Source organism: Gymnoscopelus braueri (genome assembly GCF_963280865.1).
Source record: "Gymnoscopelus braueri genome assembly, chromosome: 4".
Classification (NCBI taxonomy): domain Eukaryota; kingdom Metazoa; phylum Chordata; class Actinopteri; order Myctophiformes; family Myctophidae; genus Gymnoscopelus; species Gymnoscopelus braueri.
In genome coordinates, this window is record NC_137605.1 from 50,633,562 (window position 1) to 50,650,727 (window position 17,166).

The 17,166-nt window shown below is 42.2% G+C and overlaps 1 protein-coding gene across 1 annotated transcript in view; it reads right to left on the reverse strand.

The window, feature by feature from the left end:
- LOC308083633 (activating signal cointegrator 1 complex subunit 3-like) overlaps positions 1-17,166 on the reverse strand; it is a 256,275-nt gene that overhangs the window by 38,881 nt on the left and 200,228 nt on the right. The window contains exons 25-30 of the mRNA XM_080425948.1: positions 15,941-16,161; positions 14,208-14,293; positions 12,823-12,989; positions 10,068-10,213; positions 6,557-6,677; positions 5,666-5,808 (exon numbers count right to left, since the gene is read on the reverse strand). Coding sequence (XP_080282074.1) covers positions 5,666-5,808; positions 6,557-6,677; positions 10,068-10,213; positions 12,823-12,989; positions 14,208-14,293; positions 15,941-16,161 — 884 coding nt within the window. The remainder of the gene's footprint in view (positions 1-5,665; positions 5,809-6,556; positions 6,678-10,067; positions 10,214-12,822; positions 12,990-14,207; positions 14,294-15,940; positions 16,162-17,166) is intronic.

The following is a 17,166-nucleotide window of genomic DNA, read 5'->3' on the forward strand; positions in this document are numbered from 1 at the left end:
GCTCGCGACGCATTGTGAGCTTGTAGATCTGCTATTCTCAAATGGCTGAAATGTACATAGGGCTGAAGTGGTTAATGTATGTTTTGTAATAAGTAATTAGTAACTAAAGTTTTCTAATAATTGTAGTGGAGTAAAAGTATATTTGCCTCTGAGATGTTGGGAATAGAAGTAAAAGTACTGAAAATTGGTAATACTCCAGTAAAGTAAAAATACCTCAAAATTGTATTTAAGTACAGTACTGGAGTAAATGTACTAAGTTACTTTACACCACTGGGGGGTGTTTTAGCGGAGGAAGTGTGAACGATGGCTCATGGAGGGCTCTGACAGAACCACGCTGTTGTGACAACAGTCAGTTAAGCCTACGATGACAGTGTGTTAAATGACAGCGCTCAGCTACAGAATTACAGTCTCTGAGCGATGCCAGGTTTATAGAAGCAAACAATTACATACATACATAACTTTTTATATACTGTATAAAACATTGTAATTATGTGTAAGAGAACAAGCAAACAAGTCGATATAAAAATACACACATGACTGGAAACTAAATTTGGCCCAGTGGTTGAAGTACTCAAATGTTTTACTTAAGTAAAAGTATCAATACTGCAATGTAGAAGTACTCGGTTACAAGTAAAAGTCTGGAATTCAAAATTTACTTGAGTAAAAGTAAAAAATTATTGGTATCAAAACGTACCAAAAGTAAAAGTACTAACATGTTTGAAAATAGCAAATCTACAAGCTTGTGACGCGTTGTGAGCTTGTAATTGGCTATTCGGGCTCTATACAAAATCAACGAGATATGTTCAAAAGGAAAGGCAGAGGGTTGGTGAACAGGACTGGATGGGGAAAAATAAATAAGTAAACGGGAGGGAAGTGAAAGTCCAAACAGGATTAAGACGTAAAGGGGGATGACGGGACGAAAAAAGGGGCGAAAACCCATGGCGGCGGAGGAGAGGAGAGGAGGAGAGGAAGGAGGCGGGGGGGGGAGGGAGGAGAAGGAATATAGAGATGCATGTAGGGGCCAAAGGGGGGTTGTTATAGGGCAGGGGGATGAAACCCTGCTGAGAGCCAGGCAGCGCGCGCCAGCCGCCCGTCAGTCAAGCAGCGGGGAGTCCAGTTTGCTACACGGCCCAGTACAGAGGCACAGCGGGCGGCGGCATATATCACTGGAACACACACAGAGACAGCGGAGGGCCAAATGGACACACGCACACATATATATTCATTTTTATACCGAGAAAGACATACAGAGAAAGACATATACCGAGAAAGACAGACCTTAGTGAAAAATACAGTACGTCAGTGGTGGTTCTCAACCAGTGGTCCGGGGGACCACCAAGTGGTCCTTGAGGAGGTTCCAGGTGGTCCCCAGCTAAAAGATGAGTTGGTAACCAAATGGAACCTTATAGCTCTTGAGAGCGTAAAATGAAAAAAGTTAAATCATTGTTAAAGGAGTAGTTCACCCCAAAAAAAATCTTATTTTCTATCAACTACACACCCCATGAAGCCTTGAATTCATGGAGAGTTTTTTGTTTTTGTCGCATTCCTAAGCCAATAATTTGATGACCGGCGGTCTCTCCGGTGGGAGACTCAAAGAGTCTCCTTTGAGTCTCCTACGGGATACATTAGCATCTCTTCACCGGTCATCAGATTATTGGCTTAGGAATGCGACAAAAACAAACAAGATCTCCATGAATTCAAGGCTTCATGGGGTGTGTAGTTGATAGAAAATAAGTAATTTTGTGGGTGAACTATTCCTTTAAACATTTGCATTACTTAATTTACAAGAAGCCTACACAATTTGAGAATGTAGAAGAATTGTTATTTTGACCAAAAAGTTTTGGTTCTGAGAGGCTAAATCTCATCAAATGGTGGATCCGTGGCTCAAATGCTGAATAAATAATGGACCTTGGTATGAAAATGGTTGAAAACCACTGCAGTACATGATCCCGCATTGACACTCATACACACGGGCGCGCATATCGTTGTCGGGCAAAAACCTCATATCTCCATGTTTTTATTCAGTGTAAATTAATGCCCTACAAAGAGTGGTTCACTGTTGGCAACATTAACGCTTCATTTATAAATATGTTCATGGGAGCCTTATCCTTAAGAGTAAGGTTAAACTATTACTCTTGACACTTCCCTTCACAATATCTCATATTAAACAGGCACCTCAAATAGCAGCTGTACATGCAAGAGAACTGAAAGCACCACTTATACGCTCATAACACACACATATACAGTAGCAGCTACTAATGCATTACGTCTCTGCAAAGCGGTTCATGGGAGAGGAAAAAAAAGAGGAACAGGACAAAGCAAGAGTGATCAGCGCAGCGGCCTCGACTCCCTGGTTACCTCAAACGTTTAGCGTGGCAACAAGTTCACCGTTTCATAAGGAACTGTGCTGAGTAGTGCTTTATGGGCTATCGCTCGACTCCAGCTACCCGCCATATAATTATCTATTAATCCTAAAGTGTTATATATCAACACGCTCTCCCTGTTCTCCCGCTGCAGCCTCCATTATGTGAGACAAGATGAGAACTCTGCGATAGTAAATGTAGGTGAAGATCTGCCACGGAGAAGAATTAACGTCACGGTAATACGCCCGACGTCTCAATATGGAAATAGAAGGTGAGGCTTCTCCAGCTGAGGATCATAACAGAAGGTAACGGTATCGCTGTGTGTATGCAGTGGTTCGTATTGCAATACTTCTGTAACTATACTCTGGTCAGTGCAATATATTGATGATGCTGTGCCTCATTGACAAAATTTGTCTTAAATGTCTACTACTGTATATATGAGTGTAGCCTTGCTCCTAAGTACAGACCAATGCCCGATTCAAGAAACGTGTGTGTGTGTGCAGCCTTGATTAGTGTCCACACACAGGTGTATCAAATGATAAATGGCACTCGTTCATGTATTTGGACGCACAAGCCTTTGTTAATCATTTGCATCGATCAACGCCAAGACATGCACAGAAAGGGTCGTGTGGAGCCAGCTCTAATTATACTCCATAATATGAGGTATTATTATTACGGTGATACTTGTCAAGAACAGATCTAGCAAGCTGACAACGCTTTGCATCAAAACCAAATTCAGCTAAGAAGAAGAAGAATGAGTCAGACAGTGACTATCTCGTGGAAACGCTTGCACGATCAAACATGATGGTAGTAAACATGTCTCGTGAATGACGCCCATTGCCTCTGAATACAACTACATACTACAATATGCTGGCTTATGAGGCCATTTAGGCAGGATGCCAGGATTCTGATTCCGAGTCTGATTCTGAACACCGACCGAGTCTTGAATATGTATATCGGGTCCAAAAGTACATAATCCGAGTAAACTTCCTGACCTTTCCTCTGTTTTTACACCTCAACGTCGTGCGGACGGCCTCCTCTTTTACATTATCATTATCATGTAATTTTCTGCTTCTCCTTCTCATGTCCCCTCCTCCTCCTCCTCCCCTCCCTAAGTCCAGTTGTGCTGATGTTCCACTGTCTCTCCTCCTTTAAGCACCGGTTTTATTATAATTACAGAGGGAATCCAAAACCCAACTTCTTGCAGGAAAAAGCCTGTGTCATCTTCCATTATATTGTCTTCTGCATACCTTAGGATCATTTCAAGATGTGAGCAAACGGCTCCTTTGGGCTCCCATTTCAAAAGTATGCTAATATTATTACAACACTCAATTACGGCCAGGACTGATAAAGCATGGTCTGTAATTACCACAGCATGTGAGTGTGCACACACTACACTGCACTCACACACACAAGCACATGCCATCACTCACAGGCACGCACACGCACACACACACACACACACACACACACACACACACACACACACACACACACACACACACACACACACACACAGAGCTATAAACAGTTCAGAAATGAGGAGGAAATGTATCAAGTGAATTATTCTCTCGGAATTAGATTGTTCTGCCACATATATTAACGGCCGTTTACCGCGTGTGTGTATGCGTGTGTGTGTGTGTGTGTGTGTGTGTGTGTGTGTGTGTGTGTGTGTGTGCCCGCGGAAAGCATGTGTGTGAGAAAGAGGCGAGGGGGGGAGGTGGGGGGGTGGGTTGCATTTTTACGAGCTTGGGTTTGATGTCAGGGCTCTATATTTCCTTTCTAGCAGTGTGAAAGGCGACTGGCCCCATAAAACATGTTAACGTCCACCTTTTTATGATGCCAGCCCCCCAAACTGTGACTTTTAAAAGGCCCCCAATTTGAGGGATTACACGTCGGACACACGTCGGCCACATCAATACCTTCCGTCCCCTCGCCCAGCCTGACCGGAGGTGACTCGCTCCGTCTGTGTTAAGACCTCTCTTCGGTGTGTATGTCCATGTGCTCAGTGTGTTACTTGCGTTATGACATTAAGCATGAACTTGTCTTGTATTAAAGGTAGGCTAAGTGATACTTTTTGGTTAAAACAAAAGAAATGGTGTTAAAAGGTTAAAGCACTATATTCTGATAGTAATCATTGCATAGTGTGTTTGTTCAGTAACATGGGTCTCCCTGTCTCTCCAGCTCTTTAACTCATTCACTGCCACTGACGTAAAAAACGTAATTTGTCCCGTTTACCAATCCTGCCACTGACGTAAAAAACGTAATTTTTTTTTTTTGAAAAAAATTAATTTTTTTTTTTTTTTTTTTTTTTAGTTTTTTTTTCAAATTTGACCCAAAGACCAAGGAGATATGATTGTTTAAAGATCTACACTCCCATCCACTTCCTTGTTAACTTAAAACTTAAAAATTCTGTATCTCGGCTCCTGAGTACTTTTTTTTTTTAAATGAAAAATCTCTGGCAGTGGGCAAACGCGGCCAGCAATAATTGTGGCAGTGAATGAGTTAATAAACAGAAAATAAATGTTCAAGTCGGTTGTAAAATGTCAGCCAATCAGGAGAGAGTACCCATTTATTAGCTTCATTTTATAGTGTTCCAATTCCAATTTTGTCTGCTCATTTCTTTGTGTCATAATTTTCAATTTCACTTGTTTAATCTGTATCCTGACTGAGTTCTCTATCCTGATTGGATACAATTGGTATTCCGACATGAAAATGCATTGTCTGTTTAATAAAGAGCTGGAGAGACGTGGAGACTCCTGTTACTGAACAAACACTCTATAGCAATGGGTTTTGTTATACAATATATCATTGCTGTCCGGTCGAAACCTCATATGTGCTATTATTTGAATATATGGTATATATTTTTCAAAGGGATCATTTTTGACTCAAATCTTTGCTTCTGGGGGGAACTAAATATTTTCAGATGGGGGTCCGCGGCCAAATACATATCATTTTGGGGGTCCTTGACATGAAAAAGGTTTTAAGCACCACTGATATATAGCAACATACGTTTTTTCTGAAAACTGTTAGGATTTAGAAGACATTTGTAGAATCCCCCAGAAGCAAAGATTTGAGTTAAAATGTTCGCTTTAAAACTATACATATTAAAAGATTTGCTCACATTTTCAAGATTTTTCTAAAATAGCAGATCTACAAGCTCATAGCGCGGCACTCTGTGCTGCGCTATGAGCTTGTATATCTGCTATTTTTGAATAGCCAAATAAATCTAAAATGACAGAGATGCGTTCCCGGATTGAATGTGTTAAGCTGGGGGGAGTTGGTGGGGGCCTGTTGCGTACCTCTCTCTCGTCCTGGTGCAGCCACTGTTTGGGGTCGCCCTCGGAGGCCAGGTAGGCGATCAGGTCCAGCGCCGTGAGGCGCGTCTGGCGCCGCGAGGACACGAAGATCAGCACGGGTTTGGCCGGGGAGTGGCTGCGGATCGCTGGGGAAGTAAGTGATGGAATATGGAATGCACGTTAGTTCATAGATCTATATCTGTGAGTCCTAGGAATCTATGTATATACAGTATGTACTGTGTATCGTTGTTGTCGGGCAGAAACCTCCTTATCTCCATATCCTAACACAAAAGTAACAAAAAATAGAAGATCTGCAACTTAAGCGCTTTGAGCATGTCGATCAGCTATTTTTGATGCTTTCGAATTTGAATCCTGGGCTACAATGTAGCCTGACAACGCGTCGCGGTTTCCCTCCCCTCATCTCTCTCTTTCACCAATTCCTGTCAGCCTAATGTCCTATCCATAATAAAGGCATACAAAAAAATTTTCTTTGCTTCTGGGGGTCCCTGGAAAAATATATTTTGAGATGGGGGTCCGCAGCCAAATTCATATAATTTTGGGGGTCCTTGACATGAAAAAGATTGAAAACCACTGATATTTTCAGAAAAACGTTTAGAATTTAGAAGACATTTTGCAGAATCGGAACCTCAGGCCTCAATGGTTTAAAACAGATTTTGAATCCTGAAAAGTAACAGTTTTGGACATGTTGATGACATGTTGATGGTTTCCACCCGACAGAGACGATATGAATGTATTGTATATCTCGGGAACCGTTCATCTGATTGATTTCACTCTTGGCCGGGGTGTCGCTGAGGACGACACACCGGTTTGTAAACATGATGGCATCAAGTATTATGGTGGGTTATGAGCGTCATGTGTGTGCTTGTACAGTACCTTGGTAGGTGGGCTTGTTCATGCTGGCCATGCGGGGGCAGTAGTGCTGTCCCGGGAAGCCGTTGATGTGAACCTCCAGGGGCACGGGACGCACAGAAGGACGGAAATTAAACAAGCCCACCTGTTACCGAGAGAAATGACCAATGAAAAAGAGAGAGAAAGAGAGAGAGAGAGAGAGACAGACAGAGAGAGAATGTCAGAGAGCTAATGCGAGCAGCTGGCAATAGGGAGGCCCATCTGGCTATAATGAGTGCTGTCTGTCATTGTCCCTGTGTGTTTGCGTGTGTGCCTGTGTGTGTGTGTGTGTGTGTGTGCGTGCGTGTGTGTGTGTGTGTGTATGTCTGTGTGCGCGTGTGTGTGCGCGCGTGCACGCGTGTGTGTTCCCTCTCTCTCTGAAGTGCAGCCCCAAAGCAGCCAGGGCAAGACTGTTGTCTTCTGCCCTGTTCCATAATCTCCAGCGTGGCGCGGTGTGGCGAGGCCCTGGTGCGTGTGTACACATAATCTAAAGGCCCTGGATAATGGATTGGGCAACCAAACACACACAGTGGCCCACAGTCTAAACAGCAGCCAGCCAGCCCAGCCCAGCCAGTCGACCGGCCGGCCGGCCAGCACAGATTTATGGATGAACAGAGCCAATCTGTCTGCCAGGGCCGAACCAGGGACAGGCTGCTCATCTGCAACAGTTATACAACATTTACACAACCGCTCGCATCCCCCCCACACTCCCCCCCCCCCCCTCCTCCCCTCTACACCGACCTGTAGCGATATAGAGGACTCTGGCATGGGATCAAAACCTCAGGGCTATGAGGGTGAGATACTCTGTATAACCTCACTGTGATGAGGTAAAAGTACAATTAATCCCTGCAAACAATGCCCTAAATTGATTGTGATTATGATGATGGTTGCGGCGAAAGAGAAAAAGAAAACTAAGTGGGGTTGATTTTTGGCCGTTCTTTTTGCACTTAACCGAGGCGCCCCTGTTATCCAATGGTGGAAAAAGTACAAAATGTACTTAAGTAAAAGTATCAATTCTGCAGAAATACTCTTTTACAAGTAAAAGTCCGGAATAAAAACTGTACTTACAAAAGTATTGGTATCAAAATCAAAAGTAGAAAGTACTCATTATGCAGAATGAGCTGTGTTACAAGTATTAAAATGTATAAACATCTTTTGAAAATAGCAGATCTATAAGCTCACAACGCGTCGCAATGCGACGCGTTGTGAGCTTGTAGATCGGCTATTTTCAAATGGACGAAATATGTGTAGGGCTGAAGTGGTTACTGTATGTTTTGTAATAATAATCAAAATCTACAAATTAACTAGTAACTAAAGTTTGCAAATAATTGTAGTGGAGTAAAAAGTACAATATTTGCCTCTGAGACGTAGCGGAGTAGAAGTAAAAGTACTGAAATTTGAAAATACTCCAGTAAAGAAAAAAATACCGAAAAAAAATTACTTGAGTGAATGTACTTAGTTACTTTACACCACTGCTGTTATCACTGTGAACGTTCCTCTACTGTAGCTGTCTGGGCCAAGTCAATCCCTCCACAACGCTACAGGGATTTCTGATGATTATGAGAGCAGCTCAAGCGTGGCACCCGGGGAAACAAGACTCCATGCAGGCGATTACCAAGATAAACTACAACATCTCAGCCCTGGCCAAGAACATTTGTTTATCTTAATAACTATTATTAAATACATTTGTAACTAATATGAAAGGGGAAAGCAGCGAAATGAACCGTAAAAACACAAGAGCTATAACACGAAAACAAGAGGTTGGGTACACGTGGCAGCAATGCCCTCAGACAGTACACAAACCCAAATAATACTATCCTTGACAACGAGGCAGCTTACAAAGCTTTCCATCAGATCCAGGAACAGAGGGTCAAAAGGTGAGAGGTAGATTTAGTTTCAACCATAGAAAAGAATGGACAGCGTCACACCATTGGTTTCTACAGACCGAAAATGAAGCCCATTGTTCAGCTGTGTGCAATCGGCCATCTTTCAATATCGCGTCATAGCCTTTGCAACCGGAAATGAATGCTATTGGTTGGGTAGCTTGTCAATCAAGAGCGGGGGCGGGGAATGAATGCTATTGGTTGTGTAGCTTGTCAATCAAATCATCCCGCCCTCCTAGAGCATAACCTACTATCGTCAATTTTCAAACAAATGGGACCATAGTTTACCAAAATGCATATCATGATGATTGAAAGGAGACTTTAAACTAGCGACTGGAAGCATATAGTATTTATGACAATGTTTATTAAGGTAAGAAAATTTAGTCTAAAGTTTGTCAAAAACTCATCCGCTTTCATTGAGTTAAATTCTTTCTGACACCAGCAGCGGTAAAACAGCGAAACTACTGGCCATTCATAAGAACTGTCTCTTCCGTATTGGTGTCAATGTAAAAATCTCAGGCTGGCCCCTTGGTTTCAACACAACGTGTTGTCTTCATGCCAGCGTTTTTTACCTTATATTGACAATCTTTGGGGGAGCCGCGTTGTGTCCACGGAAGTAAACAAAGGGTGTCTGGGGGGTGGGGCAGGGTCTCCTCTATCCACTGGAGCAAACACATTTTTACCGTGGTCGGCCATTTTGTTGCTATCGCCCGCTGAATATGGCTCGTTTTCACAAAAAAAAGAAGAAATCCGAGATGTGTTTTTCTACAAAATCCTAACATAGGGACGGAAGTGAGTTTTTTTGGGATGACGTCACATCCGTCCAGGCAATGTGTTAATGAGCAGTGATTCTCAACCTCTCATAATTTCAAGGACCCCCAGTTTTATATGCATTATTAGGGCATTAGATGGAAACAAGTCCCCAGTGTTATCCTTTTAGCTCAAATCTGACTCTATCCCGTGCTGTTTACATTTCTGTCTAATGAAGTATTCAATCAATTATTTTTTTTGTATCTCTACACTGTAAAATCTATTCAACACATTGCCTGCCAAGGACACATGTATATGCGTTCTTTAAAAATCATGTTTTTAGTGATTACGCTAGAGGGCGCTCTTCGCCAACCTATGAATGATCCCTTGACTGCGAGAGAATGCAGAAATGACATCATCCCAAAAAAAGAAACTCAGTTGATTCCAATGTTATGACATTTAGAAGCTCGGATTTTTTTTTTTTTTTTTTTAAACGAGCCATATTCAACTGCCGATAACAACAAAACGGACAATCGAAAATGTTTTTGTTCCGGTGGAGAGAAGAGACCCTCCCCCTCCCCCCCAGACAGCTTTTGCGGCAGCATCGTGGCTTCCGTGGGTCTCCGTGGATTGTCAAAATAAGGTAAAAACTCTGGCAAGGCGTATTGATTAATTAATTAATTCCTGGCAGTCAATGTGTTATCTTCGAGAGTGTACATTTGTACACTCTTGGGAATTACAGAACCCTAACTCAAGGACCCCCAGGCTGGGGGTGCCCACCCGGACCCCCACTTGAGAGCCACTGACACAGAGAAGACTGGTATGAACACTTCTGTGGGGGGTTTCACCATGTAGAAACTGACCTGTTTGATCCCCAGCCAGTCGGCCAGGTCTCGTGCGTTGGCCAGAGCGGTGGAGAGGCCAACCACGCGCACCTTCCTGTTGGTGTGGGAGGAGATGAAGTTGGTTCTGGACACGATGACCTCCAGCACTGGACCTCGGTCCTCCCCTGGAATGAGACAGAGAAAGTCTTGTCACAGGTGTTGATTTTGACAGCAAACTTCGTTTTAGCCATAGTCTTGTGAATAACATTTTATTTAGTTTTAGTCATATTTTTGTCATCTGAAATGTTTTAGTTTTTGTCTAGTTTTAGTCGACTAAATATCATAAGATTATAGTCGACTAAATCTACAGTTGATCTAGTCGACTAAAATGTATTCTGGCGGTGCCTTGATGGCGTCGTAATGGCTGATTTTACACTTGGTTGCATGCTGAAAATAGCTGATCTACAAGCCCACAACGCGTTACAACGCGTCACAAAGCGACGCGTTGAGCTTTTAGATCTGCTATTTTCAGAGCGCAACACCCGAGTGCAACCAAACATAAAATGACTTGTCTTTTAGTTCTACTGGATCTCTTCTCCACTCGTCCCTCACTATCATTTTACTCTAGTTGTTATTTGTTGACGAAATTGTCAATATATTTAGTCTTAGTTTTAGTCATCGTAGCTTAATTTTTATTTCGTTTTCGTCGGTGAAAAAAGGTAGTTGACGAACATTTTTCGTCATAGTTTTAGTCGACAAAATCAACGCTGGTTTCTAGAGGCTGTTTCAGTGGAATGTTTTGACACACTGCAAAGGCAAACAGCTGCAACTCTAGATGACTTCTGCTCAGGGTTTGTTGTTAGTTTGCGAAAAGCTGATGTGCATTAAAATCTATTATTCTGGACAGGAATAAGAGAGATAGGACGAGAATTCTTTTGCTGACAAAGCTGCGGAGACTCAGAGTCGGAGAGGCAGAACTCGTGGCTAATGCTGCAGACTTAAATCTACCATAACACAGTCCTGGTTTTGTCTCAGAGTTCTATAAATGTTCATCTCGATCACCCACAGCTTCCACGGTTGAATTAACTCAAGAATCACATCTTCCACAGCAAAGATGTAATATAAACAAGTTATGTATTTTCATTTGTTATTTTTATGTATTATTATTGTTTTATTCATGTTTATATTTTTTTGTGTAGCTTATTGGTCTTTCTGTTTATTCAATAAAACAGACTTGGCTTCAGCCTACTCCTTTTTGGTCTTAATCATACATGATATGATATGATGATATGTCGAATACATTTAATGTACCCTGCTAAGATCAAAATAAAATACTACTACTACTACTACTACTACTTGTGAATAACCTCAAGTTAACAGGGGGAGCAAAGGTGCTATAAATAAGACTTACTTAAAGTCCACCTGAAGATGTTCCTTAATTAACTAATCATCAGCATTAGCTGCTATTTAAGACCAAAAAATTACAACTGTTTTAATGGTTAATCAACCATTATCCCTCAAGTGTTGTCAGATAGCTTTGGTGACTGGTTAACCCATTAAAGACCTGAGGCCGATTCTACAAATGTCTTCTAAATCCTAACAGTTTTCTGAAAAAGGTATGTGGCTATAATATCAGTGGTTCTCAAAATCTTTTCATGTAAAGGATCCCCAAATTGTATTTGGCCGCCGACCCCCCATCTCAAAATATTTTGTCCCCCAGTAGCAAAGATTTGAGTTAAAAATATTCGCTTTAAAAAAATATATATATTCAAAGATTTGCACACATTTTCATAATTTTCTGCTATTTTATCTTACAATTTTAATTGTCACTTCACTTAATTTTAAGACTTTTAATACCTCTCAAAAATTAAGAAAGAAAAGAAAAATAATATCATTACGGCATTAAAAGTAATCAACAAACTATACAATAAAAACTGGTCAGACATTAATCAAATTGTCAAATTATATAAGAAAGAAGCAAACATTGAGAAAATAGCCTAGCGTTGCGAGGCGTTGTGAGCTTGTAGATCTGCTATTTTCACTATATTTATCTGTGTAACCGAGTCAAACAAAAAGTAACGCCTCAACTCTGACAATTCCAAGTGCTTGTCAGGGTGGGGGGTCCCCCAGTTCAAATATGATTATTTTGGGGGGTCCCCCAGTTCAAATATGATTATTTTGGGGGGTCCCCCAGTTCAAATATGATTATTTTGGGGGGTCCCCCAGTTCAAATATGATTATTTTGGGGGGGTCCCCAGTTCAAATATGATTATTTTGGGGGGTCCCCCAGTTCAAATATGATTATTTTGGGGGGTCCCCCAGTTCAAATATGATTATTTTGGGGGGTCCCCCAGTTCAAATATGATTATTTTGGGGGGGTCCCCAGTTCAAATATGATTATTTTGGGGGGGTCCCCCAGTTCAAATATGATTATTTTGGGGGGGTCCCCAGTTCAAATATGATTATTTTGGGGGCGTCCCCAGTTCAAATATGATTATTTTGGGGGGGTCCCCAGTTCAAATATGATTATTTTGGGGGCGTCCCCAGTTCAAATATGATTATTTTGGGGGGGTCCCCCAGTTCAAATATGATTATTTTGGGGGGGTCCCCCAGTTCAAATATGATTATTTTGGGGGGGTCCCCAGTTCAAATACGATTATTTTTGGGGCGTCCCCAGTTCAAATATGATTATTTTGAGGGGTCGCAGCCTAAAAAGGTTGAGAACCACTGGGTTAAGTATTCCTTCCTGCCTGGGTTCCAGGCTATAGCGGGTCATTTGGGGTCTTAGACTCACCCAGCAGGTGTATCTCGTCGATGATGAGGATGGCCACTTTCTGGACGTAGCTGCGGTTCTGCCAGCTGCGGCTCACCCCGTCCCACTTCTCTGGCGTGGTGACGATCAGGTCGGCCGCGGCGATGGCTCTCACGTCGGGGGTCACGTCACCGGTCAGCTCCACCACTCTGGAGGGAGGGAGGGAGGGAGGGAGGAGGGGGAGACAGGGAGAGAGAGAAAAGAGAGAGAAGAGTGTTGGGTGTCAATGAGGCCCCAATGTAACACAAAGCAGATCTTTATTGCAATCTATATCACGGTTTCGCGACTCAATTTCTTTGGGTCACGAGTAAACATCCCTTCTTTCCTACATAAAAAAAGTGTTCAACACAATCAATTAAAAACAATTGCAATGTTTTTCAAAAGTATTTCATAAATAATTTTAAAAATTACAGTGGTGAAAACAAGACATTTTCGACGGGCGATCACTCTGCAATGGCGGATCGCGTTAGAAATATTATTGTTCTAGTCGTTAGACAGGACCCTCGACCATCGCGCAGACACCCTTTGTTTACATCCGGGTCCTCGTGGAGGCTTCTGCAGCTCTAAAACGATCGGCGTAAACGGTAGCAGAAACGCTAGCACTGGATGTACCCTGTTTTAAAAAATCTCTGGCACTTGATGTGTTAAGAAGTAGTGAAAATAGCATATCCACAAGCTCGCAACGTGGCGCGAAACGACGTGTGCGAGCACTAGTTCAGGTCCCGGGCAAACATCTAGTTTCTCTTTTGTGTGCTGAGCCAAAAAGTTTGGGAACCATTGATCTATATCATAAGGTTGTTAGCGTGTCTTTTAATCAACTTTGTGAATCGTTTCATACTTGATGGTCCAAGAGAAGGACGATTGACAAGATGGATGTTTGAGTGAAAGAAACACCACTGGCGTGCGAATTAGAAGATTAACAACAGTGTTGTGCGCACCAAGCAATGTAGTGTATCCAGCAGATACTATAATATGGCATCGTGCCATGGTCTCAAACGGTGTGCCATGAGCCAAGTACAGGTGTGTGTTGGGATTTTGTGACAACCACTATCACTATTAATCACTATCACTATTAATCACTATTACTACTAATCACTATTATTGCAATATATGCAACAATGACATTTTTTTTCACTTTCAACCTGGCATGTCATTATAGGCAATATTTCTTTATTATTATTATTTTATGTCATTATTATAATAATTTCTCACAAATGCACAAAAATAGCATACAGGAATACAGGTGTGCCTTGAGATGCTGACTTGGACAAAAAATATTTTAAGACCACTGGCATAGTGTATGTCATGATGGTTCAAGGTTCAATTTTGGGAGACAGATTTCCTCTTTTGATTTCATCCAAACTCACTTCTTTCCCAGTTTCTCCTCTATCCGGACCTTCCAGTCCTCGATCCTCTCTCTCACCAGGGCCTTCAGTGGGGCGATGTACACCACCTGACAGTGAAAGAGTCACAATGGCACTAACGTTACAAACATAACCATGATACCTATATGATACCATTTTACCCATAACCATTATTTTATACTTTGGGCTATTCAAAAATAGCAGACATAGGGGCACGGTGGCGCAGTCGGTAGCGCTGTCGCCTCACAGCTAGAAGGTCCTGGGGTCAATTCCTGCTGGGGACGCTGTGGGCACTGGGGGCGTGTCTTCTCCTCCACGTCATCAGCGCCCATACCCTAGGTGGGGTTGGCGAAAGGGCCTTTCTGTGTGGAGTTTGCATGTTCTCCCCGTATCTCCTAGGGTAGTTAATACCCTCACAAAAACATGCAGTAATCCTGGTTGCTATACTACCTCCCCCATGACAGCCGGGGCGCCTGATGGAGGGGAAAGGAACTGGTTGGAATAACGTGTTCCTTCCACGCGCTACGTCCAACCAGGGAACCTCCCCCCTGTCGGGTGACAAGAAACTCAGTTGGCTCTCATGCATTGAAGCAGGCATGAGCTCGGCCCTGGACTCCCTAGGCTGGTGGGGGGAGTGTAGCGCCCAGGATCACTTAGATAATTGGCACCGGGTGAAAAAGGGTTACAAAATCGTGGGATAAAAAAAAAATTAAAAAAATATATATATACAAGCTCATAGCGCGGCACCGAGTGCCGCGCTATGAGCTTGTAGATCTGCTATTTTTGAAGAGCCAAAGAAATCTAAAATGACACTGATGCGTTCCTGGTTTTAACGGGTTAACACCCTTCATACAGCATACACAGTAGCCTGCAACTTAAAAGTGCTTTCAAAGAACTAAACTAGGCACAAAAACAACAGGATGCAAAAAAGTATAAAAAAGTAACCTATATGAGTAAGATTAGAACAAAAGCAGAAATAAATATGTCCGCAGAGATAAATGTGGATGTTGCAGACCAGTTGTTCTCACAGATTTTCATGTCAAGGCCCCCCTAATTAATACGCTGTAAGCCGTGGACCCCCATCTGTAAATATGTTGTGCCAGGGATAAGGGCAGTGTGTGTGAGAGAGTGAAACCTATCCTTTAAATAGTCATTATTATTATATCATTAATATCGTTATTATTATTATTATAGATTCTCTGATTAGGACAACGGCTAGCCAGTGAAATAATAGTGAATCCTCCTCAAGGAACGCTGGGGGTCCCTGGATCCCACTTAGAGAATCACTGGCCTAGACAGTATACAGTATACAGTCTGTGTGTGTATAATCACTTCTCACACACAACAACTGTGGCGGTGGCTCAGGGGTTCCTAGTTCGATCCCGGGCTCCCCCAGAGTTAGTGTTGAAGTGTCCTTGAGCAAGACGCTGAACCCCTAATTGCTCCCGATGAACGAGTTGGTGCCTTGCATTGTTTCTTCGGCCATTGGTGTGTGAATGGGTTAATGTAATGCACGATCTATGTAAAGCGCTTTGAATAAAAGCGTTATATAAGTACACATTTTACAAACATACTGTATATACAGTATATTTCTGAGGTCCCATATCTCTGCTTTTGTCTGTTTGCACGCACACACACACACACACACTCACACACACACACCCACACCCCCACACCCCCCCCCCCACACACACACACACACACACACACACACACACACACACACACACAGAGACCTTGGACCCGGGATACTCGTTGAACACACGGAACATGGCCATCTCTGCGGCGATGGTTTTGCCGGAGCCCGTTGGCGCCCCCAGCAGGACGTTGGTGTCGCTGTGGTAGAGCGTGTGGAAGATCTGCGTCTGGATGGGGTTGAAGTGGGTGAACTTGTACAGGCTCTCATACTCTCTGTTCCCCAGGGCTGTGATGGGCAGAGGCTGGAGGTCCAGCAGCTCTGGAGATAAAAAAACACACACAGATTCAGACACCTCGCCTCTCTGTTATGCAGTGATGGAATAAGTACTCACAAATTGTACTTAACCCATTAAGACCTGAGGCCAATTCTAAATCCTAACAGTTTTTTGAATATAATGTAAAAAAAAATAATCACGATTTTTCAAAAATAACAGATCTACAAGCTCGGTGCCGCGCTATGAGCTTGTAGATCTGCTATTTTTGAATAGCCAAAGAAATCTAAAGTGACACAGATGCGTTCCAGGTCTTAATGGGTTAAGTAAAAGTATCAATACTGCAATGTAGATATACTCTGTTACGTAGTCCGTAATCAAAATGTACTTGAGTAAAAGTACAAAAGTATCAGCATCAAAATATACTTAAAAGTACTCATTGTGCAGAATGTCCCATTTCACAAGTTCGAAATGTATTGAAAATAGCCGATCTACAAGCTGGCAATGCGTCTCATTGCGACACATTGTGACACATTGTGAGCTTGTAGATCTGCTATTTTCAAATGGCCGAAATATACATAGGGCTGAAGTGGTTAGTGTGTTTTGTAATTAATGTCAAAATCTACAAATTAACTGGTAGTTAAAGTTTTTTTTTCAAATAATTGTAGTGGAGTAAAAGTACAATATGTGTCTCTGAGATGTAGTGGAATAAAAGTGAAAGTATAGAAAATTGGAAATACTCCAGTAAAGTCAAAGTACCTCAAAATTGTACTTAAGTACAGTACATATACTTAGTTACTTTCCACCACTGCTATTTTGATGGATTGATTGAATACTTTACTAGTCAGAAATGTAAACAGCACGAGGTAAAGTCAGACATTAAGGCTAAAAGGATAACACAAAAAAAATCCTGGGGACTTGTTTCCATTGTGGTCCTATGTATTCAATTCATCAACATAACATAAAAAAAAATGACACACTAATATATGTCATCAACAAACACACTACATGTACAAAGGAGAAAAAGGAAAAAACATCAGCAGTGAATGACA